Consider the following 23,699-nt stretch of genomic DNA (forward strand, 5'->3'; position numbering starts at 1 on the left):
AATTCCTACAGGAGGATTCATCAGTTCAAGGGATTTATGATTTGGGTTCCTTCAAGAAACTATAGCAGGGTTCAGTAAGACTCCTGTAATCATATACAAACTGAGTAGGAGGATTGAGGCCATGTGGCTTAGTGTTCTATCCTGCAGCTAATCTCTGATCTTATGGTAATTTGTTGTATGTTGACTTCTAGAGTAATTTTCCCTGCAGGCTGCACTTCTCAGCAAAAGTCAGTTTTCTAAGGATTTGTTTGCTTTCAGATCTTTCGCTGTTATCTTTCTAACATATAAGTCAGTGGAAATATCTTACTATATGTAATTTACTTATCTCTTGCCTTGATCTACAAAGGATTTAAGGTGACATATTTGGTAGACTACAGATGAATGTTAATAGAAAATCTAATGCTTTTTTATGTGTGTGTGTGTCTTGTACTTACATAGCCATTAGTTTGACAAGTGTGATCTATATCATAATGCAATGAGAAAGAGGGAGGGTTTTTTTTGTTCGTTTGTTTGTTTTTGGCGGTACGTGAGCCTCTCCCGTTGTGGAGCACAGGCTCCAGACGCACAGGCCCAGCGGCCATGGCTCACGGGCCCAGCTGCTCCGCGGCATGTGGGATCTTCCCGGACCGGGGCACGAACCCGCGCCCCCCGCATCGGCAGGCGGACTCCCAACCACTGCGCCACCAGGGAAGCGCCGAGGGAGTTGTTTATTTTTTCAGTTTTACTTTCCAGATTGTAAATGTCATGAAAATTTCTAACCACTAAATAAAATATTTTAGAAATTAACTGGAAATGCAGTTTTTAAATTTACACCATTTTAAGTCTTACTTACCATGAAGATCTCCAAAGTAATATAAAACTCACGTCCCAGTTATCCGGTAGCACGCTTGGGTAGCATTGGGAAGATGGCTGGTTTACCACGCTTGATTTAAAGAAGTCACAAATTATAATACTTCAGTTTGCTCACAATCCCATCAAATAAGATCACAGGCTGGTGAGAAGAACATGCAAAACCCTGATATTATTTGTAAAGCAACTGTTTCTTCAACTTCTGCTGAAAATTTCCTACAGAATATAAAGTATACTTGTAATAGATTATTTTGTAGTCAGCTATTGAGATCTGCATTTCTTTTCACACTAAGTAAAAATGTGACCTCTTACCCCAACTAAGGTATTTTCTCTTTATTATTATTTTTTAGTATCTAAAAAGCACGGCAAGCTCATTACTTTCTTACGGACATTCATGAAGTCTCGTCCAACAAAACAGAAGTTGAAGCAGCGTGGGATCTTGAAAGAAAGGGTATTTGGTTGTGACCTGGGGGAGCACCTTCTGAATTCTGGTTTTGAAGGTAAAAATAAAATTTATAAACTCATAATTTTAGTTTCTGACCTCTCCCTGTTGATTTCCTATAATCAATTAAAGTAGATTAGGCAAGCAGTACCTATCCCAAGTAAGTTCAGCAGCACGTATTGAACGTTCTCAGGTACTCACCTGAGTTCTGGGGCAGCTGAGAATCAAGAGGGGTCTAGGAATGCACTTTGGCATCAGAGATGCTTGTGATCTGTTCAGGAAGAGGAAAACATTCACACAGAGGGTATAGTAGCTATGCTAGTTTACATTATTTTCATATCTGTCCAGATAGCTTCCTCAGCCAGTTTTCCTTCTCACAGTTTATTCTAAAATGTTTATTTCTCTTTTGAAAAAAAAGTCATAGTTTTGAGACTGTATATTACCAAGACCAGCCTCCCAGCTTTTATAACTAGAAATTTCAATTCCTTTTTCTGTAAATTAAATTCTTATTCAAGAATTCAGTGCTTAGATGAATGGATGGGATCATTATGAGGGAGTGTTTTCCAGTTTGTTATTAGCTTTCAAATATCAATTCAGCAAGTTTTAGTTGTGCTTAGAAGTTTTGGTTGTGTTTCCATTCTTAGTAAGTGTGGTAGAGAGGACAGATGCCAATATATTATTTCTTTATGAAAAAATAACAGGTTTAATAACTGTAATGGTTATATATTCCCTAACTATAATAAAATCTATTCTAGTGGAACAAAGGGTTTGTAGGTGTCATTGATTTTTTCATAGGATTTGCTGCACATATTTGAAGCCAAATATCCTTAAAATGAGATAGCTTTTTTAAAAAGTGAGAACTTTGTAGAAAACTAGGTAAAACTACATTAGGTACAAAATGTAAAAAATATTTTAAAACTCAAGGTGAGGAAATTCTGTTGCCCAAATGTATTTCTGTTTGAGGTTATTTGGCCCTTTCAACAAGAGGCTTTCTTAAACTATTGTAAATATACGGGGAGTTTATAATCAGAGCACACTAGAAACAAGCAAGGCCCAAATAACCCCTGAAATTAATCCTTTAGGTAATCGTATTTTTCTAACCAAAAATCATGATGCACATTCTAATGTGTAACACTGTACCATGTACTCCTGGCCTGGAAGCCACTGCCTTGAGAATGGGACTTGACTGTTTCGTCTGTGTTACACAATGCTTGCATGATGCCTGGCATATAAAAGGGATCTTTGAATGATGGCTGAATGTGTAAAGGGAATGACTGACTGAATAAATGAAGAGAAAAGAACAGAAATGAAACTGAAACTGTCAAGAAAAATAAAGGACCAATTTTTGTCATACTTACTTATACTTTTAGCCATGATCCTAATCTTAAGGGTCATCAGTTTAATTTAAACATTTACTTCCTATTGTGTTGTCATTTGATGATTAAAAAGTACTAAAAATATTAAATGAGTGGTTTAGAAGTGTATTATTTGGAGAGTGTGGGAATAATTCTTAAAGTTATATCACCTTTGGGCTTCCCTGGTGGCGCAGCAGTTGAGAGTCCACCTGCCGATGCAGGGGACATGGGTTCGTGTCCCGGTCCGGGAAGATCCCACATGCCGCGGAGCGGCTGGGCCCGTGAGCCATGGCCGCTGGGCCTGCGCGTCCGGAGCCTGTGCTCCGCAACGGGAGAGGCCACAACAGTGAGAGCCTCGCGTACTGAAAAAAAAAAAAAAAAAATGTTATATCACCTTTTGGAAGAACCATTTTGGGGGTTTCTAATGTTATGTTTTGACTGGGATATTATTTAATGTGCACTTGGCTGGTTGGTTAGATGATTTGAGGGGAAAAGGTAGTTAATAAAATGCCTTTTTGTACTAGGATTTCTTCTAATAATATATGGGTTCTCATATTACTTTCTTATGTTAGTGAAAAAAAGAATTCAGATCTTTTCTCTTTTTATCTTCCTATACTGTTCTTCAGTTTCTACTCTGTTTTTCAAAATGAAAGTTTATACTCTTCTCTTTCACTTTGCTACTAATTTTAATTACATGTCTCATTAGTCTCTCTTAAAATCCTGAGTAATAGCAGTGTTCAGTTATATAGTTTTATTTATGAAGTTCTATGATGTGATTGTTTTTTGGACATTCAGTCCTTTTACTTAGGGAACATAAAGTGTAAAGAAACAGTTCAGATGTTTTCCATGAAGTATGATGTCTGTAGAGGCTTAGCTGTATAATCAGGGAAAGACCTCTAATTCCCCATATTTTCAAGTTTCCCTACTTGTTTGGGAGAACATAAGCAAGTATGAATATAATATCACATGGTTGTAAGAATCCCAGGGAAGTTATCTATACTTTTTGACAGATGGTATGTTATTTTTTTTCAGGTTTTTTTCTTTTTTTTTTTTTTTGGAGTGTAATTGCTTTACAGTGTTGTGCTGTACAGTGAAGTGAATCAGCTATATGTATACCTATATCCCCTCCCTCTTGGACCTCCTTCCCACCCGCCCCATCCCACCCATCTAGGTCGTCACAGAGCACTGAGCTGAGCTCCCTGTGCTATACAGCAGGTTCCCGCTAGCTGTCTATTTTACACAGGGTAGTGTATTTATGTCAAAGCTAATCTCCCAATTTGTCCTACCCTCCTCTTCCCTCTCTGTGTCCACATGTCCATTCTCTACATTTGTGTCTCTATTCCTGCCCTGAAAATAGGTTCATTTGTACCATTTTTCTAGATTCCACATATATGCATTAATATACGATATTTGTTATTCTCTTTCTGACTTAACTTCACTCTGTATGACAGACTCTAGGTCCATCCACATCTCTACAAATGACCCAATTTTGTTCCTTTTTATGGCTGAGTAATATTCCCTTGTATACATGTACCACATCTTCTTTATCCATTCATCTGTTGTTGGACATTTAGGTTGTTTCCATGTCCTGGCTATTGTAAATAGTGCTGCAGTGAACATTGGGGTACATGTGCCCTTTTGAATTATGGTTTTCTCAGGGTATATGCCCAGTAGTGGTATTGCTGGGTCGTATGGTAATTCTATTTTTAGTTTTTTAAGGAACCTCCGTACTGTTCTCCCTAGTGGCTATATCAATTTACATTCCCACCAACAGTGCAAAAGGGTTGCCTTTTCTCCACACCCTCTCCCGTATTTATTGTTTGTAGATATTTTGATGATGGCCATTCTGACTGGTGTGAGGTGATACCTCATAGTAGTTTTGATTTGCATTTGTCTAATAATTAGTGATGTTGAGCATCTTTTCATGTGCCTCTTGGCCATCTGTATGTCTTCTTTGGTGAAATGTCTGTTTAGGTCTTCTGCCCATTTTTTAATTGGTTTGTTTGTTTTTTTGGTATTGAGCTCCGTGAGCTGTTTGTGTATTTTGGAGATTAATCCATCGTTCGTTGCTTGATTTGCAAATATTTTCTCCCATTCTGAGGGTTGTCTTTTCATCCTGTTTATGGTTTCCTTTGCTGTGCAAAAGCTTTTAAGTTTAGTTGGGTCCCATTTGTTTATTTTTATTTTTATTTTCATTACTCAAGGAGGTGGGTCAAAAAAGATCTTGTTTTGATTTATGTCAAAGAGTTCTTCCTATGTTTTCCTCTAAGAGTTTTATAGTGTCTGGCCTTACATTTAGGTCTCTAATCCATGTTGAGTTTATTTTTGTGTATGGTATTAGGGAGTGTTCTAATTTCATTCTTTTACATGTTGCTGTCCAGTTTTCCCGGCACCACATATTGAAGAGGCTGTCTTTTCTCCATTGTATTTTCTTGCCTCCTTTGTCATAAATTAGGTGACCATATGTGACCACTTATCTAGCATAGATGTGAAATTAATTAAATATGCCCTTGTCAGTTTTTGTAGTAGATTAATCTCCACCCCTTAAAACTTTAATTTGCCAATTTCATTTTGCTAAGACATTCTCATTTTTTGTGACTTTATTTCCACTGAATACTTTCAATTTAATCCATGTCTTCAAAAATTCTCTCTAGTGCCCCAGGTTCTTCAAAGCTGTACAGCGTTCATTGAGAGATATGGCATCGTGGATGGAATATATCGTCTCTCTGGCGTTGCCTCCAATATCCAGAGACTACGGTAAAACCTCATATGGCATTTTCTTTTTCGTTCCTACTGTAATTCATTAAAATGAAACTGTTTCAAAATTAAGTCACTTATATTGATAACCGTAATTTTCCGTAAGATAGTTTAGATAAAGTAGGAAATAATATCCATATTGTTCTCTGTGTATATTTTCCTAAATGCCGTCTCTTCGTTTGTAGTATCAGAAAACCACGTCCCTTAATCTCTTCAATACTTGTATTTTCTCTTTGCAATATTTGAAGATTTTTAAAAATTGAATTTGAACCTATGATAACCATGAGAGATGATAATTTACATTATAATAGAATTATTCTTTAGTTAATTACAGTTGATGAGAGCGACCTTTCTAATCTCCTTTCACCTGGGCTTTGTAGTATATGTTCAAGTGTGCATTTATTGCATTTTGCACATCCTCTCCCATTATAGTCTCAGAGACAAGAATAGTGGTATCCTTTACACCAGCAATAGAATTTTTAATTTTTGCTTAATCTCTTAGATTCTAGTCTATTCTTAACATGTTATTATCCTTTATTTTTCACTGTGGTGCATGGTAATTGCCATTATTCTACAGCATTTTAAGGTTCTGATTTGACCACAGAGTTCATCTCTATTTTCAGGAATACATGTTTGGAAAATAACTGAAATTGATTCTTCTCTTTTTTTTTAATAGATCTTTATTGGAATATAATTGCTTCACAATACCATGTTAGTTTCTGTTGCACAACAAAGCGAATCAGCCATATGCATACACAGGTCCCCATATCCCCTCCCTCTTGAGCCTCCCTCCCCTCCTCCCTATCCCAGCCCTCTAGGTCATCACAGAGCCCCGAGCCGATCTCCCTGTGCTATGCTGCTGCTTCCCACCAGCCAACGGTTTTACATTTGGTAGTGTATATATGTCGATGCTATTCTCACTTTGCCCCAGCTTCCCCCTCCCACCCCATGTCCTCAGGTCCATTCTCTATGTCTACCTCTTTATTCCTGCCCTGCAACTAGGTTCATCAGTACCTTTTTTTTTAAGATTCCATATATATGAGTTAGCATATGGTATTTGTTTTTCTCTTTCTGACCTACTTCACTCTGTATAACAGACTCTAGGTCCATCAGCATCTCTGCAAACGACCCAATTTCGTTCCTTTTTATGGCTGAATAATATTCCATTGTATATATGTGCCACATCTTCTTTATCCATTCATCTGTCATTGGACATTTAGGTTGTTTCCATGTCCTGGATATTGTAAATAGTGCTGCAGTAAACATTGTGGTACATGTCTGTTTTTGAATTACGGTTTTCTCAGGGTATGTGCCCAGTAGTGGGATTGCTGGGTCATATGGTAGTTCTATTTTTAGTTTAGTTTTTTTTAAATAAATTTATTTATTTATTTACTTATGGCTGCGTTGGGGCTTCATTGCTGCACGTGGGCTTTCTCTAGTTGCGACAAGCAGGGACTGCTCTATTGTGATGTGTGGGCTTCTCATTGCAGTGGCTTCTCTTGTTGCAGAGCATGGGCTCTAGGCATGCAGGCTTCAGTAGTTGTGGCACACGGGCTTAATCATTCTGTCTCATGGGCTCCAGAGTGCAGGCTCAGTAGTTGTGGTGCACAGGCTTAGTTGCTCCATGGCATGTTGGATCTTCCTGGACCAGGGCTCGAACCTGTGTCCCCTGCATTGGCAGGCGGATTCTTAACCCCTGCACCACCAGGGAAGTCCTATTTTTAGTTTTTTAAGGACCCTCCATACTGTTTCCCATAGTGGTTGTATCAATTTACATTCCTGCCAACAGTGCAGAAGGGTTCCCTTTTTACCACACCCTTTCCAGCATCAAATTGTTTCTAGATTTTTTGATAATGGCCATTCTGACTGGTTTGAGGTGATACCTCATTGTAGTTTTGATATGCATTTCTCTAACAATTAGTCATGTTGAGCATCTTTTCATGTGCCTCCCAGCCATCCATATGTCCTCCTTGGTGAAATGTATACCTAGGTCTTCCACATGTTTTTTAACTGGATTGTTTGTTTTATTGATATTGAGCTCCATGAGCTGTTTGTATATTTTGGAGATTAATCCTTTGTTGTTTCGTTTGCAAATATTTTCTCCAATTCTGAGGGTTGTCTTTTTGTCTTGTTTACGGTTTCCTTTGCTGTGCAAAAGCTTTTAAGTTTTATTAGGTCCCATTTGTTTATTTTTGTTTTTATTTCCATTACTCTAGGAGGTGGGTCAAAAAAGATCTTGCTGTAGTTTATGTCAAAGAGTGTTTTCCTATGTTTTCCTCTAAGAGGTTTATAGTGTCTGGTTTTACATTTAAGTATTTAATCCATTTTGAGTTTATTTTTGTGTGTGGTATTAGATAGTGTTCTAATTTTATTCTTTTACATGTAGCTGTCCAGTTTTCCCAGCACCACTTATTGAAGAGGCTGTCTTTTCTCCATTGTATGTTCTTGCCTCCTTTGTCATAAATTAGGTGACCGTACGTGCATGCGTTTATCTCTGGGCTTTCTATCCTGTACCATTGATCTATATTTCTGTTTTTGTGCCAGTACCATACTGTCTTGATTACTGTAGCTTTGTGGTATAGTTTGAAGTCAGGGAGCCTGATTCCTCCAACTCTGTTTTTCTTTCTCAAGACTGCTTTGGCTATTTGGGGTCTTTTGTGTTTCCATACAAATTGTAAAATTTTTTGTTCTAGTTCTGTGAAAGATGCCATTGGTAGTTTGATAGGGATTGCATTGAATCTGTAGATTGCTTTGGGTAGTATAGTCATTTTCACAAATATTGATCCTTCCAATCCAAGAACATGGTATATTTCTCCACCTGTTTATGTCATCTTTGATTTCTTTCATCAGTGTTTTATAGTTTTCTGAGTAGAAGTCTTTTGCCTCCTTAGGCAGGTTTATTCCTAGGTATTTTATTCTTTATGTTGCAGTGGTAGATGGGTGTGTTTCCTTCATTTCTCTTTCTGATTTTTCGTTGTTGGTGCATAGGAATGCCAGAGATTTCTGTGCATTAATTTTGTATCCTGCAACCTTACCAAATTCATTGATTAGTTCTAGTAGTTTTCTGGTGCATCTTTAGGATTTTCTATTATAGTATCATGTCATCGCAAACTGACAGTTTTACTTCTTCTTTTCCAATTTGTACTCCTTTTATTTCTTTTTCTTCTCTGATTGCTGTGACTAGGACTTCCAAAACTATGTTGAATAAGCGTGGTGAAAGTGGACATCCTTGTCTTCTTCCTGATCTTAGTGGAAATGCTTTCAGGTTTTCACCATTGAGTATGATGCTTACTGTGGGTTTGTCATATATGGCCTTTGTTATGTTGAGGTAGGTTCCCTCTATGCCCATTTTCTGGAGACTTTTTATCATAAATAGGTGTTGAATTTTGTTAGAAGCTTTTTCTGCATCTATTGAGATGATCACATGGTTTTTATTCCTTAATTTGTTGATGTGGTGTTTCACATTGATTTGCATATATTGAAGAATCCTTGCATCCCTGGGATAAATCCCACTTGATCATGGTATATGATCCTTTTAATGTGCTGTTGGATTCTGTTTGCTATTATTTTGTTGAGGATTTTTGCATCTATGTTCATCAGGGATATTGGTCTATAATTTTCTTTCTCTGTGATATCTTTTTCTGCTTTTGGTATCAGGGTGTTGGTGACCTCATAGAATGAATTTGGGAGTGTTTCTCCCTCTGCAGTTTTTGGGAAGAGTTTGAGAAGGATCGGGGTTAGCTCTTCTCTAAATGTTTGGTAAAATTTTCCTGTGAAGCCATCTGCTCCTGGACTTTTGTTTGTTGGAAGATTTTTAATTATGCTTTCAATTTCATTATTTTTCATAGGTCTGTTTATATATTCTAAATCTTCCTGGTTCAGTCTTCGAAAATTGTACCTTTCCAACAATTTGTCCATTTCTTTGTGGTTGTCCATTTTATTGGCATGCAGTTGTTTGTAGTATTCTCTTATAATCCTTTGTATTTCTGCTGTGTCAGTTGTGATTTCTCCTTTTTCATTTCTAATTTTATTGTTTTGCCTCCTCTTCCTTTTTTTATTGATGAGTCAGGCTAAGGGTTTATCAATTTTGTTTATCTTCTTAAAGAACCAGCTTTTAGTTTTTGGTTTTTTTTGTTTTTTTTTTTTTTGCGGTACACAGGCCTCTCACTGCTGTGGCCTCTCCCGCTGCGGAGCACAGGCTCCGGATGCGCAGTCTCAGCAGCCATGGCTCACGGGCCCAGCCGCTCCACGGCATGTGGGATCTTCCTGGACCGGGGCACAAACCCGTGTCCCTTGCGTCGGCAGGCGGACTCTCAACCACTGCGCCACCAGTGAAGCCCTCAGCTTTTAGTTTTATTGATCTTTGCTGTTGTTTTTTCATTTCTCTTTCATTTATTTCTGCTCTGATCTTGTTGATTTCTTTCCTTCTACTGACTTTGGGTTTTCTTGTTCTTGTTTCTCTAGTTGTTTTAAGTGCAGGGTTAGATTGTTTATTTGAGATTTTTCTTGTTTCTTGAGGTGAGATTGAATTGCTATAAACTTCCCTCTTAGAACTGCTTTCGCTGTGTCCCATAGGTTTTGGGTTGGCATGTTTTCGTTGTCATTTGTTTCTATGTATTTTTTTAATTTCTTCTTTGATTTCTTCAGTGATCTCTTGGTTATTTAGGAGCACAGTGTTTAGCCTCCGTGTATTTGTGTGTTTTACAGTTTCTTTCCTGTATTGATTTCCGATCTCATGGCGCTGTGGTCGGAAAAGATGCTTGATATGATTTCAGTTTTCTTAAATTCTCCGAGGCTTCATTTGTGACCCAAGATGTGATCTATCCTGGAGAACTTTCTGTGTGCACTTGAGAAGAAAGTGTATTCTGCCATTTTTGGATGGAATGTTCTATAAATATCAGTTAAATCTCTCTGATCTAGTGTGTCATTTAAAGCTTGTGTTTCCTTATTTATTTTCTGTTTGGATGATCTGTCTATTGGTGTAAGTGGTGTGTTAAAGTCCCCTACTATTACTGTGTTACTGTTGATTTCTCCTTTCATGGTTGTTAGCATTTGCCTTATGTATTGAGGTGCTCCTATGTTGGGTGCATAAACATTTAAAATTGTTATATCTTCTTCTTGGATTGATCCTTTGATCATTATGTATTGTCCTTCCTTATATCTTGTAACATTCTTTATTTTAAAGTCTATTTTGTCTGAGATGAGAATTGCTACTCCAGCTTTCTTTTGATTTCCATTTGCATGGAATATCTTTTTCCATCCCCTCTATCTCAAGTCTGTATGTGTCCCTAGGTCTGAAGTGGGTCTCTTGTAGACAGCATATGTATGAGTCTTGTTTTTGTATCCATTCAGCCAGTCTGTGTCTTTGGGTTGGGGCATTTAACCTATTTACATTCAAGGTTATTTTCAATATGTATGTTCCTGTTACCATTTTCTTAATTGTTTTGGGGTTTGTTTTGTGGGTCTTTTTCTTCTCTTGTGTTTCCCGCCTAGAGAAGTTCCTTTAGCATTTGTTGTAAAGCTGGTTTGGTGGTGTGAATTCTCTTAGCTTTTACTTGTTTGAAAAGCTTTTGACTTCTCCATGGAATCTGAATGAGATCCTTGCTGGGTAGAGTAATCTTGGTTGTAGGTTTTTCTCTTTCATCACTTTAAGTATATCCTGCCACTCCCTTCTGGCTTGCAGGGTTTCTGCTGAAAAATCAGCTGATAACTTTATGGGGGTTCCTTCGTATGTTATTTTTTGTTTTTCCTTTGCTGCTTTTAATATTTTTCCTTTGAATTTAATTTTTGTTAGTTTGATTAAGATGTGTCTTGGTGTGTTTTTCCTAGGGTTTATCCTGTATGGGACTCTCTGTGCTTCCTGGACTTGGGTGACTATTTCCTTTCCCATGTTAGGGAAGTTTTCAACTATAATCTCTTCAAATATTTTCTCAGACCCTTTGTTTTTCTCTTTTTCTTCTGGGACCCCTATAATTTGAATGTTGGTGTGTTTAGTGTTGTCTCAGAGGTCTCTTAGATTGTCTTCAGTTCTTTTCATTCTTTTTTCTTTATTCTGCTCCTCAGCAGTTATTTCCACCATTTTGTCTTCCAGCTCACTTATTTGTTCTTCTGCCTCAGTTATTCTGTTATTGATTCCTTCTAGTGTTTTTTCATTTCAGTTATTGTGGTGTTCATCTCTGTTTGTTTGTTCTTTAGTTCTTCTAGATCTTTGTTAAACATTTCTTATATTTTCTCAATCCGCGCCTCCATTCTATTTCCGAGATTCTGGATCATCTTTACTATCATTATTCTGAATTCTTTTTCAGGTAGATTGCCTATTTCCTCTTCATTTATTTGGTCTTGTAGGTTTTTACCTTGCTCCTTCATCTGTGATGTATTTTTTTGCTTTCTCATTTTTTTAAAAAAATTTTTTCGTGAGTGGGCTTGTATTTCTGCCTTACTGGTTGTTTGGCCTGAGGCTTCCAACATGGAAGTTTGTAGGCTGTTGGGTACAGCTGCAGTTTGTAGGCTGTTGGGTAGAGCTGGGTCTTGGTGCTGAGGTGAGGAGCTCCATGAATCCTCACTCCGATGAATATTCCCTGGGGTCTGAGGTTCTGTGTTAGTCCAGTGGTTCAGACTCAGAGCTCCCACCACAGGAGCTTTGGCCCAACCCCCGGCTCGTGAACCAAGATCCCACAAGCCACGTGGGGCGGCAAAAAAAAAAAAAAAGAATAACAAAGTAAAAAATAAAATTAGGAAACTAACAGATATGTTAGAAAGGATATAAAAATATAGATGAATCAACATCCAGAAGATACCTCAGTACCACAATAGTGAAAAAAGAGGAGGAGGGAAAAGGAAAAAAATTTGTTTAAATGGGAGAAAAGGCCTTGGCTGTGGAGGACAGGGCCTAAGGAAGGGCAAGGTTTGGGTGGTGGGCGGGGCCTATGTTTAGGACCCAGAGGGCTGGAAAAGGCCCTGGGGGCTGTGGGGGCAGGGCCATTAGTGGGCGAGGCAGTTGCACTCCTCTCCTTTCCTGCTCTTCCGGTCTGGGAGGCTCCCTCCCCCCTGCCTCTCCTGATCTCCCCGCCCTCAGGAGCGTCGATCCTGTCTGGCCTCTACTTCTCCTCCCGCCTCAGTCCCCCTGCGTCCTACTCGTTCACTTGGGGGTTCCTCCTGTCTCCTTGGGGTCAGAGTCCCCCACCAGCAGCCGGCAGGTGCCTTAGTTGTGGGGAGATGCTAACTCTGCGTCTTCCCACACCGTCATCTTGACTCCGCCTCCTCAAATTGATTCTTTTACTGAAAAAGGTTTCAATCTTTAGTTTCGGACGCAGCAGATCTCATATTCAGATTGTCCACATACGTTAATCCTCTAGGTTCATAAGGGGTCTCATGTCTAGATTAATATTAGTTAACCGCCTCAGAGTGAGCTTCATCTGCCTTAGTGTTCTGAGCACAATTTTTATTTCACTCACTGTAATGCTGCAGATTTTGCTTTCTTTTAAAATTTGGTGTTGGCTGGGAATTGCTTTATATTGTTTCTGGCTTCCTTATCCCTCATCCATAAAGCACTCCTGAACTGTACTTCTTGTACCTGAGGAATTTCTGCACATAGTCTACACGGACCAGCTGCCATTCAACTCTAGTTTTCAGAATTGCCAAAACATTGGGTATTTAAACCATTAGGAATTAGAAGTCCTGTTTTCAGATCTCTGGTAAGAGCTGCTCTTTCACACACATTTCAGAGATTTCTGTCCATTTTAATATTAAAACTGTTCCCTTAATTTCCATTTAGAAAAACACTTGTTTCATGATCAGACATTGGATTACTACTGAAGCCCAAATATAACTTCTATGAAATATAGTCATTTGAAGAAAATATTAACTCACTGAGGTAGAGGTTAATACTTTGGACCTTTCCTTTCTGTTTTAAAGTCATATTTGCTTTTCTTTCAAAAAAATAGTTTTGTTGTCTCTCATCTATCTTTTTAGCCATGAATTTGACTCTGAACATGTTCCCGACCTGACAAAAGAACCCTATGTTCAAGACATCCATTCCGTGGGCTCCCTGTGTAAGCTGTATTTCCGAGAGCTCCCAAACCCTTTGCTCACCTACCAGCTGTATGAGAAGTTTTCTGTGAGTACAAGTCACTTTTAGGTCAAGTTCTGTTTGGAGTTTTCCTGTGGTTTTGTTCAAAATGTGTGAAGATTGGTTTGGTCATATGAGATAGTTGTATGAGGAAGAGGGATCCTTTAACGAAAATAAAAACACTGTACTGCTAGCTGGTCCACAATCTTCACTGTTTTCACATTTTCACTCTTTCGGTTTCTGACTTTGAGCCACTAATCTTATAACCCTCGATACTGGTTATCATAAAATTTTAAAAATATTATGTTTTAATAGATTTCAGTGTCTATATAGTGTGGAAACAAAGTTTACTTCCTTGAATACTGCATTGTTTTTCCTCATAGTTAAGCATCAAAGAGTAAAGTCAGTTAATCTCAAAGTGAAACTGAATTGTAAATGAAGAACTTTCATTTTTACCAACAAAGCCTAATAGTTCATTTTGCATTATGGTTGTTCTAGGATGCTGTTTCAGCAGCAACAGATGAAGAAAGGCTGATAAAAATTCATGATGTCATCCAGCAGCTCCCCCCTCCACACTACAGGTAAACCACATGTAAAATACCAGCCAAAAGTAGAAGTCAGTTGTGTAAAAGTGGGTTCTGGGGTTTCTGTTTAAATTTACTTGGAGTTCTAACTATTTAAACTTCTGTTTTTCCATACGTTTGTATTTATTTGTCTTTGTATTCTCAGGGTCTGGCACAGTGCTTGGCATCCAGTAGGCACTTAACAAATGTATGAATGAATGAACAAATGGATGGTTGACTGGGCCTGTTTGTTCGTTTGTTTTTTGAGACACTGAGAAATTGCTGAAGGTAGTGGGTGTATGACCACAGGTGTGAATACATTGTGAATTGCTTTGCTTAAATCCAAAATAAATCCAAAATATTGACACAGTGCTGGGTGCCTGTTTACTTGTTTACCCAGAAGATGACCCTTAAGGAATCTTCACTTTTTTAAATTCCTTTTTTCTTTTTGCTGTTTGATATGGGTGATTTCCATTGCTTTGTCTTCTAGCTCGCTAATCCATCCTTCTTCATCCAGTCTGCTCTTGAATCCCTCTAGTATATTTTTTCGTTAGATTATTTTATTTTTCAGCTCTGTAACTTCTGTTTGGAACTTTCTTGTATTTTTCTCTTTGTTGAAGATCTCTCTGTTCATCCATTCTTTTCTCGAGTTTAATGAGCATCTTTATGACCATTACTTTGAACTCTTTATCTCTGTTTCATTAGCGTCTTTTTCTGAGGTTTTGTCTTACTCTTTCATTTGGAATATAATCCTTTTTCCCTTTGTTTTGCCTGACCCTCTGTGTTTGTTTCTACGTATTAGTTGAAACAGCTGTCTCCTCCAGTTTTGAAGGAGTGGCTGCTGAGAGATTTGGGGGGGGGGTGTCTGTTGTCTCTGCAGTGCCCTGGGGGTGATAGCCTGACAACATCTGTCTGTCCGATTATTTCAGTGCTCTGGGGCTCAGAAACGCAAGGCATTCAGGGGGTTGCTCACACCTTCCAGATCTGGCAGAGGTGGGGTCAGAGCTCAGGGAGGAGGGAGCTCCATGTTTGTCATATCCCTCCCACTTGTGGGCCACCTGCCATGGATGGAGGTAACTGGCACAACTGCATCTTTCCCCTCCGCTCCATCCCAGTGGGGCTTTCCCACACCACTTTTTTGTCCTTTCTGTAGAAGAGCTGCTCTGCCAGCCTTTAGGCTTTTTGTGGAGAGAGTCATCCTATGGGTATCTAGTTATAGCTTTGGTGTGTCCGTGTGAGGAGGTAAGCTCAGGATCTTCCTGTACCACCATTTTGAACCCTCTCTTTCGTTGCTGCTTTTTAAAACCCAATTTAATTTGTATGTTGGCTTCGACTCTCAGAAATACTTTTGCTATGTCTGAGAAGACAGAATAAAATGGAGGATAACTGCTGTTTAGTGAGAGAAAGAAAATGGCATAAATTATGGATTGATTATAGTGTACAAAGAAGCAAAAAGATAAAATTTTTAAATTTCAGTTACTGACAAGAAATTAAATTCAGTAGATTTTTTTTAATTCACAAATTAAGTAATTTAGTGCTGATCTTTTCAAAATGACATTGTTCATATATATATTTTTTAATTGGCACTAAATTTGGCACTAAATCAACATGAAAATTTTCAATCAACATTAAAAGTCAACACCTCTTTTGGTCAACCCTGTAGCTGTCAATGCCTGGCGGTCGAGTCAGGAGGTAACTGAGCGTTGGCTTGTCCTGTTGCTGTGGCCTGTCTTAGGAGGGACGTGAGAACTTTGAGGGGGTCTTAAGGACCCACTGAACAGTGGAAAAAAACCTCAAAAGAACTTTTGTGAAGCAAGCTTAAGAAATTTAGGTGTTTAGCCCTTTAAAAGAAGGTTGAGAAGACAAATCTGATCAACACACAGTTATTAAAAAATAGTTTTAAGGGGGACCAGGAATTTCTTTAACTTACCGGAAAAAGGAACCTAGCGCAATAGGTTGAGAATATTGGCTTTCGTAGATAGACCCAAGTTTGAATTTCCAGCTTCATCACTTACTAGCTGTGTGGCCTCTCCAAGCATCAATCTCCATATATGTGAAAATACTAACAATACTAACAATGCCTTCTGAAGAGGATGCCTTTTAATGTAATGAGATCAAATGTGTGAATGAGTCTCGCCTTTAATATTTTTTTTAGTATAAAGCATAGAAAGACAGATGATTAGATTTAAGCCAAGGCTTCTTTATAGTTTTACATGAGGTACTACGTGAATATCTTTTCTCTCTAAATTAAAATGGTCAATATAACTTATGTACATAGTTTTAAAAAGTCAAACGCTTATGCAAAGCTGGCAGCAAAAAACCAGCAGTCCTGGGGCTTTCCTGATGGTGCAGTGGTTAAGAATCCACCTGCCAATGCAGGGGACACGGGTTCGAGCCCTGGTCTGGGAAGATCCCACATGCCACGGAGCAACTAAGCCCGTGCACCACAACTACTGAGCCTGCGCTCTAGAGCCTGCAAGCTACAACTACTGAGCCCTTATGCCACAACTACTGAAGCCTGCACACGTAGAGCCCGTGCTCCACAACAAGAGAAGCCACTGCAATGAGGAGCCCACGCACTGCGACAAAGAGTAGCTCCCGCTCGCCGCAACTAGAGAAAGCCCATGCACAGCAACGAAGACCCAATGCAGCCAAAAATAAATAAATAAATAAATAAATAAATAAGCAGCAGTCTCCTCTCCCCGTTCTAATTTCTCTTACCCAGAAGTTATTATTCTCAACTCTTACTTCTAGAGTTTACTCCTCTGTTTCTAAATAGCATGCTTATGTTTTTATTTCCTGATTTTTCATTTTTAGGTATAATTATTTGCCTTCATTTTGTGGTAAATGAGGGTGTAGCTGTAACTCCCCATCCCCAACAGCACACAAACACACGGCCCCTTCTCTCCTCTTCCTAGTCTGGTTGTATCAGCATTTGGTGTGAAGCCAGAGTTTATTTTCTACGTTGTTGTAACTACTTAACTGTTATTCACAGCTGTGTCTAATAGTATACTAGGATTTTATTTCCCTTTTGGAATAACTGTGTTTTCTTGGAGTGATGGCCTGTTTTTGGTTTGCTGAGTATCTGTTTATTGCTAGTCTGTCCCCTGTCTCTCTCACAGAACTGTGGATGTTCTCTTAGTTGTATTTAAACACATCAAGCAACCTTTTAAAAGAAGTTTCTCCCCATGAAAACACCCCTCCTGGTGCCTTCTGTCCCACTGCTCTGTCTGGGTTGATTGCTCCCTGGATCTCCACGCAGCTCCAGCCCTTCACCTTCCTCCTGGAAATTCCCTCCATCACTTTCTTCACGAGTTAGATCCCTTCTCTTCTGGATCTCTGGCTGTCACCTTCCATGTTTTACTCCCTGCTTTCCTAGTGTACATCTTCAGTAGCTCTGTGAGAAAAGGTGTATGGGAGGTAAATGTTTTGAGACTTTGATATGAAGATGCTCTTATTCTCCTCAATATTTGACTGATAGTTGGCTATAGAATTTTAGTCTGTAAATAGTATTTTCCCATAATTTTGATGGTATTACACTATTGGCATCTAAGCAAAAATGCTGCAGCAAAGTCTGATACGAGAGTGCTACTTTTTTATATGATCTGTTTTGTATTGTGTATATCCTTTCTGGATATCTTTAAATTTAGAACATACCTAGTGGTCCATTTCCTTAGTGACTCATCTTGAAGTGGGTTCTTTTTCATTCTTTGCTCTGGGCACTCACTGGGCTTTTTTGGAAACTTCTGAGACATTTTCTTATATTATTTCCTTGATGGTTCTCATTGCAATGTAAACCTCATCCCTTTTCTTTATTCTCTTTCTGGAATTGTTTTAACTCTTGAACTAGCTCTTTTAGTTTCTCACCTTGTCTTTGTCAGTTTCCACATATGGGTTTCCTCCAGTCCATCTCATGATTAAAAAAAAAAATTACTTCTGAGAACTAACTGCCCGCCTTCCCTTCCTCCCTCTCTTTCTTGTTTCTCTGAATGTTTCTCCTTTATAGCATCCTCTTCTATTCTTATTTCATGGATATATCTCTTCCCTCTGTGAGAATATTATTGATAATTACAGGTTTTGTTTTGTTTTAAATTGTTCTCTGCTCATCACGGTACTTGTTTCTTCCTCATTCGGCGGCTCATCTTTATCAAGACTTTGCAGAGCATTCCACTGAGGTTTCATAGAAATCTTTCTAAAATTTTGTTTTATAGATGTTGATGGCATTTAACTTAACTATGAATTAAAATAACCTTGCATAAACAGTCATAGAAATACTTAACATTGGCTTTAGGTAAGCTTATAATTCAAATGATATTAGTCAAATTATTCAGTATGTTAGCCAAAGAAACTTATTGTGCCTTGGACGTTAATCATCAGTACGTTTTACAGAGGGAATTGAGAGTGTTATTGGTTAATCTTGTGGGTGAATTAAGAGAACATCAGTAAGAAGAGTAGGAAGAAACCCTATCATATATCGTACAGAGAGAGAGTATATATGTGTGTATATATAGAGAGAAAGAGTATGTATGTATATATCATATGTATACATACATGTGTATATTATATACATATATATGTATATATTTCTCATTTAGTGAAGTACAGTTTGTTTTATTTATATTCCTTATATATTTATCCCCTGCAGTGTAGTACATTTATATCACCTATTATATATAATTTCTATATATTATAGAAATTATAGTGTAGGGCTTCTGGAGCCAATGGTCTGTGTTAGCTGTCTGACCTTGTGACCTTGGGCAAGTTCCTTTGCCTCTCTGGGCTCAGTTTCCTTGTTTGTAAGAGAGAGATAATAGTACTTTTCTCATAGGATTGTTACGAATATTAAAAGGAAAGCACTCAGAACAAGGCCTGTTAAATAATTACTATTTATATGAGTTAATAACCATTATTATTATTGTTATTGTCTGCTGTGTATCTTTATGTTTTTACTTTGTTGTGTATTTTATCTCTACAAACACGTACACAGAAACATAAATGTGTGTGTGCATATATATATATAAAAATATACTCACATACATACATATATATTTCCTACTATATTGATACATATAACTTTTTTACTATATTATGCTTATCTACTCTACTATTATTTATATTTCTTCTACCAAAGTATATATTCTCCTTTATTATATAGATATTTCTTAATAATATGTAGGTATTTCCCCAGGAAATTACACGTATAGCTCCCTTGCTGTCTATTTAATCTTCCCTCTTGAACATTATGTACCTTTCCTGCTATATATTATATATTGTACAAATATCCTTCTATATGTTTTTTATATTTACTATTCTAGATATAACCCCTCTAAAGTTTAAGCTCCCTGAGGTCACGAATCCTGTCTTATCACTGTATTCTCAGAATAGAAACCTAGCACATAGTAAATGTGCAGTTATATATTGCATATGCATTTTACTTATTTTGTACACTATATATTTTATAGATTGCTGATATATGTCTATGTATATGGAATACGTATATCCTAATATTATCCTCTTCTCTCCTGATGTGCATTTACCTACCATAATGCCCACCTGTTTCATACATATTACTCACTGTATACATATTTCCTCCTTGGCATCTATCTCCTATGTAATGTGTTTTTATATTCTAGTTTCTTCTATGTAAGTTGTGTATCTTGTACTTCATATATCTCTTTTGATTCAGACTTTCTAAGATTTTAACATTCACATTTTCTAATTCCTTAATTGTTCTTGAAAAACATGATTCTTAATAGTGTTCTTTCATGTGAATGAGCCATATGTTATATAAACCTTTCCCCTAATTTGCCTATTTAATCTGTTTGTATGGTGGGAGTTTTTCTCCAATTTTGAACACTGCTATGAGGACCATCCATTTACCTGAATCTTTTGGGGGATCAAGTTTATTTTTTTGGATAAAAATCTAGGAATTCTTGGAAATCAAAAGATCTTAAAAGTTTCTTCCCAACATAAAGCAGTTTTCAACTTGTATTCCATAAAGGTATATGCAGTTTTATACTCTGCTAAATATGAAATGCTCATTTCATGGCACTCTGACTAAAATTCCCCCTTAGGTTTTAAAACATCTTTACAATTAGATGTGAAGATTTACAGTTAGATGTAAATCTTTACAATTAGGTGTGTGAATAAAATGGTGTCTTTTGTTTTAATTTGCATTTCTTTTAAAATACATTTCTGAAGTGCTTTCATCTTTACCTTCCTCCTTCTACTCCACCGACTCCAAATAATAAAATTTTACATTGTGTTCTAAATACGTTTCTCAAGCTTCCTGTCTCTACATTGTCTCCAGGCCAGCCTCACTTCTGTGTGTCTTTCCTTATTTAACTTGTACAGAAGAAGGACCAAAAATTACCCCCTTTTTTTGCCAGCTAGAGTAGATACTCAATGCTATTGACGAGCACAGACTTTGGAGCCAAGCTGACCTGGGTTTGATTCCAGCACCGCTTGTCTCTGTAACCTGGGCCAACATTGGCTCTGTCACCCATAAAATGGGGGATGGTAACACTGTGCTGTGGGGTCTGTTGTGAGAATCTGGTGAGAGTCCCTGTAGAGGCTTCTTGAACAGTGCCTTGAGCCGTTATCTTCCTTTTCTCAAATTCATGTCAGGCTCATCTGAATCTTGAAGCCTTATATGTTGACCACAATTTAATTTCTGTTTCAAATAACAATCTTAAACTTCCGTCTTCTGTTCGTTGTCTTTAATAGTTTTGTAAGCTGATAGGTAATACCTCTGTGTTTATCTGACTTGACTTACATTTAAGCTGATCATGCTTTATTTCCCAAAATACTCTGCCCTACTGTTTAATCCCTCTCTCTATAAAAAATTATTTAAATAAATCACACTTAGAATGTATAAGATAAACCAGGATATTAGGATTTGAAGTAGGCTTTCTATCCCAAGAGCATGTTATTTGTTCAAATATTTTCCCTCTTGGGTACCTACTGGAATTTTTCTTTTAACTCTTTTTAGACTTCTGAAATGTTTTCTTTTACAGAGGAAAAGTTTGAATTCTTTCCTGTTAGCATGTCTGCTGCAAGTAGAATAACATAACTTCTTGATAGTATTTGTCTAGAAACTAAATTTTGTGGAGGATTCACTTCACTAGTGTCCCTGAAACTAAATTTCTAACAGGCAGGAGCAAATATTCCTAAAGATTTCTTTAAAACTGAGGCTGTTTCATTTTCTGAGCCAGTTCTCTCAGAAACTTTCATTTCTTCCTGCATCTGCCTTAGACTTTTTTCCTTAGTATTCTGTAGATGTAATTATCATATATAAAATGTAGAGTCCGTAATATTCTGACAGCTCTGTAGTAGTAATAATATTCGAACGTAATAGGCAGCAAAAAAATTTGCTGGGGTTTTTATGGTTTCTTTTTCCATTTTGCCACTGAAAACTTACAAGTTAATTAGTGGAGCTTTTATGCTGTATACTGATACCTGGTGTTTCTTTTTGTTAATATGTTGTATTTCATTTTCCAGAACGCTGGAGTTCCTAATGAGACACTTGTCTCTTCTAGCTGACTATTGTTCCATCACAAATATGCATGCAAAAAACCTAGCAATTGTTTGGGCTCCAAACCTGCTAAGGTAAGTTGCATTTGACTTATGACCTGAAGTAGAAGCAGAGTGACTTTAAATAAAAGTAATTCATCAGTGTTCCTTAAGGATAATTTTTTTAAATTAATTAATTAATTTATTTTATTTATTTTGGGCTGCGTTGGGTCTTTGTTGCTGCGCGCGAGCTTTCTCTAGTTGAGGCCAGCGGGGGGCTACTCTTGGTTGCGGTGCGCAGGCTTCTCATTGCGGTGGCTTCTCTTGTTGTGGAGCACGGGCTCTAGGCGTGTGGGCTCAGTAGTTGTGGCTCGAAGGCTCTAGAGTGCAGGCTCAGTAGTTGTGGCACGTGGGCTTTGTTGCTCCACGGCATGTGGAATCTTCCTGGACCAGGGCTTGAACCCATGTACCCTACATTGCCAGGCGGATTCTTAACCACTGTGCCACCAAGGAAGTCCAAGGATAATTTTTAAAAGTAAAACTAATATGTTGTTTTTATGAGCATCTTCCTAAAACAGGCAGTCAGGGTTTAGCCAAGGCACTGTAAAAGTATGCTTTCTTCCTCTGGTTTGTCTGTGATTTACACATAAAGCAAAAAATAATGCTCTTTAAGACTGCTGTTTTGGGGACCCTGTGATGGTAATGCTGTTTACCCCACAGATCAAAACAGATAGAATCGGCCTGCTTCAGTGGGACAGCAGCTTTCATGGAAGTGAGAATTCAGTCTGTGGTTGTTGAGTTCATCCTCAATCACGTTGACGTCCTTTTCAGTGGGAAGATCAGCGCGGTCATTCAGGAAGGGGCAGGTATGGCTCTAACAGATGTTGTTCACTACCAGGAACATGTGTTAAAACCTCTACCAGATTGGGAAACTGCATTTCTTATCTCAATTTAATAAATCTGTCTTAGTAGAAAGCAGCTAATTTATATCTGTTCCCCAAAATGCACAATATAACAGTTATTTTGTATGTTTTTAGTGATTACTAAGTATTAGACCTATCATGATCTAAGTTCAGGGCCCATAAAAAATGTATCATGTCACCTATTATTGATGTATATAAAGGTGTAATGTAGAGCAGCAGAAGTAAAATTCCTTCCAAAACTAAAAATACATGAATGATACTAGGCCTTGCCTAGAATCTTTTAAGAAAAGAAAATAGTTAAATTACTTAAGGAATTTTATATTTATATCTATCACTGTTAATAACCTGGTATGTAGTCTTCTATTCCTCACTTAGTATAAGGCTCTATTACTTTTACCATTTAAAAAACTTAATGAAGAAAATATAAAACAACACAGAAAGGGAGATAGATGGATGGACAATAAGCAGATTGTTATATACACCCACAGATATTTACATCTTTTCCCCCCCCGTGTCATGAAGTTCGACTCTCTTCATTGCTTTTTTTTCTTTCCAAAGCTTCTCTATCAAGACCCAAGTCCCTGCTGGTTTCATCTCCATCCACCAAACTGCTGACACTGGAGGAGGCCCAGGCACGAACACAGGCTCAGGTCAATTCTCCAATTGTGACTGAAAACAAATATATCGAAGTAGGAGAAGGACCTGCTGCACTTCAGGGAAAATTTCACACCATAATTGAGTTCCCACCTGAAAGGTAAAATTCATTTAGTCCTCCTCAAAAATGTGCATTTCATGGCTATTTGTAATTTTCTTTTCTTTTACTTTTGCATTTTAGTATTACTATATTGATTCTGTGCCAGTCCCAGAAAAACCTGTTCCTTCGACTCCGGATGTTACCTCATAGGGACTGATGTGAATGATTCTCGAAAAGCATTACAACATCATGTCATTGTTGGAAAGGAGAGGAAAGTCTGCTGTACAGGGAATATTGTTAGGAAAATGATACATTTCCTCTATGTAGGGTGTCATTTTCTCTCTGAAATATGTTGTTGAGAAATTTGTTTAGAAATAAACATTGCGACAGCTTATTCAAAAAACAGTGAATGGATGATGGCGTGACATGGGTTCCCACTGAGTTCACAGTAGACCAGTGCTCCTCACAGTGCATCTCCCGACTGGCGGATCATTCTTGGCCAGCCCCAACCCCAGACCCACTGCACCAGAACTCTG

The 23,699-nt window shown here is 37.8% G+C and overlaps 1 protein-coding gene across 2 annotated transcripts in view; it reads left to right on the forward strand.

Moving 5' to 3' along the window:
* The window catches only part of ARHGAP32 (Rho GTPase activating protein 32), a gene marked incomplete at its 5' end in the record, with an annotated part of 173,975 nt that overhangs the window by 136,741 nt on the left and 13,535 nt on the right, over window positions 1-23,699 (forward strand). For both annotated transcript variants that reach the window (XM_082661162.1, XM_082661163.1), the window contains 7 exons: window positions 1,200-1,349; window positions 5,301-5,403; window positions 13,375-13,519; window positions 13,970-14,052; window positions 21,535-21,642; window positions 22,267-22,412; window positions 23,028-23,223. In XM_082661162.1, the coding sequence (XP_082517288.1) occupies window positions 1,200-1,349; window positions 5,301-5,403; window positions 13,375-13,519; window positions 13,970-14,052; window positions 21,535-21,642; window positions 22,267-22,412; window positions 23,028-23,223 (931 nt within the window). The remainder of the gene's footprint in view (window positions 1-1,199; window positions 1,350-5,300; window positions 5,404-13,374; window positions 13,520-13,969; window positions 14,053-21,534; window positions 21,643-22,266; window positions 22,413-23,027; window positions 23,224-23,699) is intronic.

The sequence above is a fragment of the Grampus griseus genome, assembly GCF_964374135.1.
Source record: "Grampus griseus genome assembly, chromosome: 8".
Taxonomy (NCBI): Eukaryota; Metazoa; Chordata; class Mammalia; order Artiodactyla; family Delphinidae; genus Grampus; species Grampus griseus.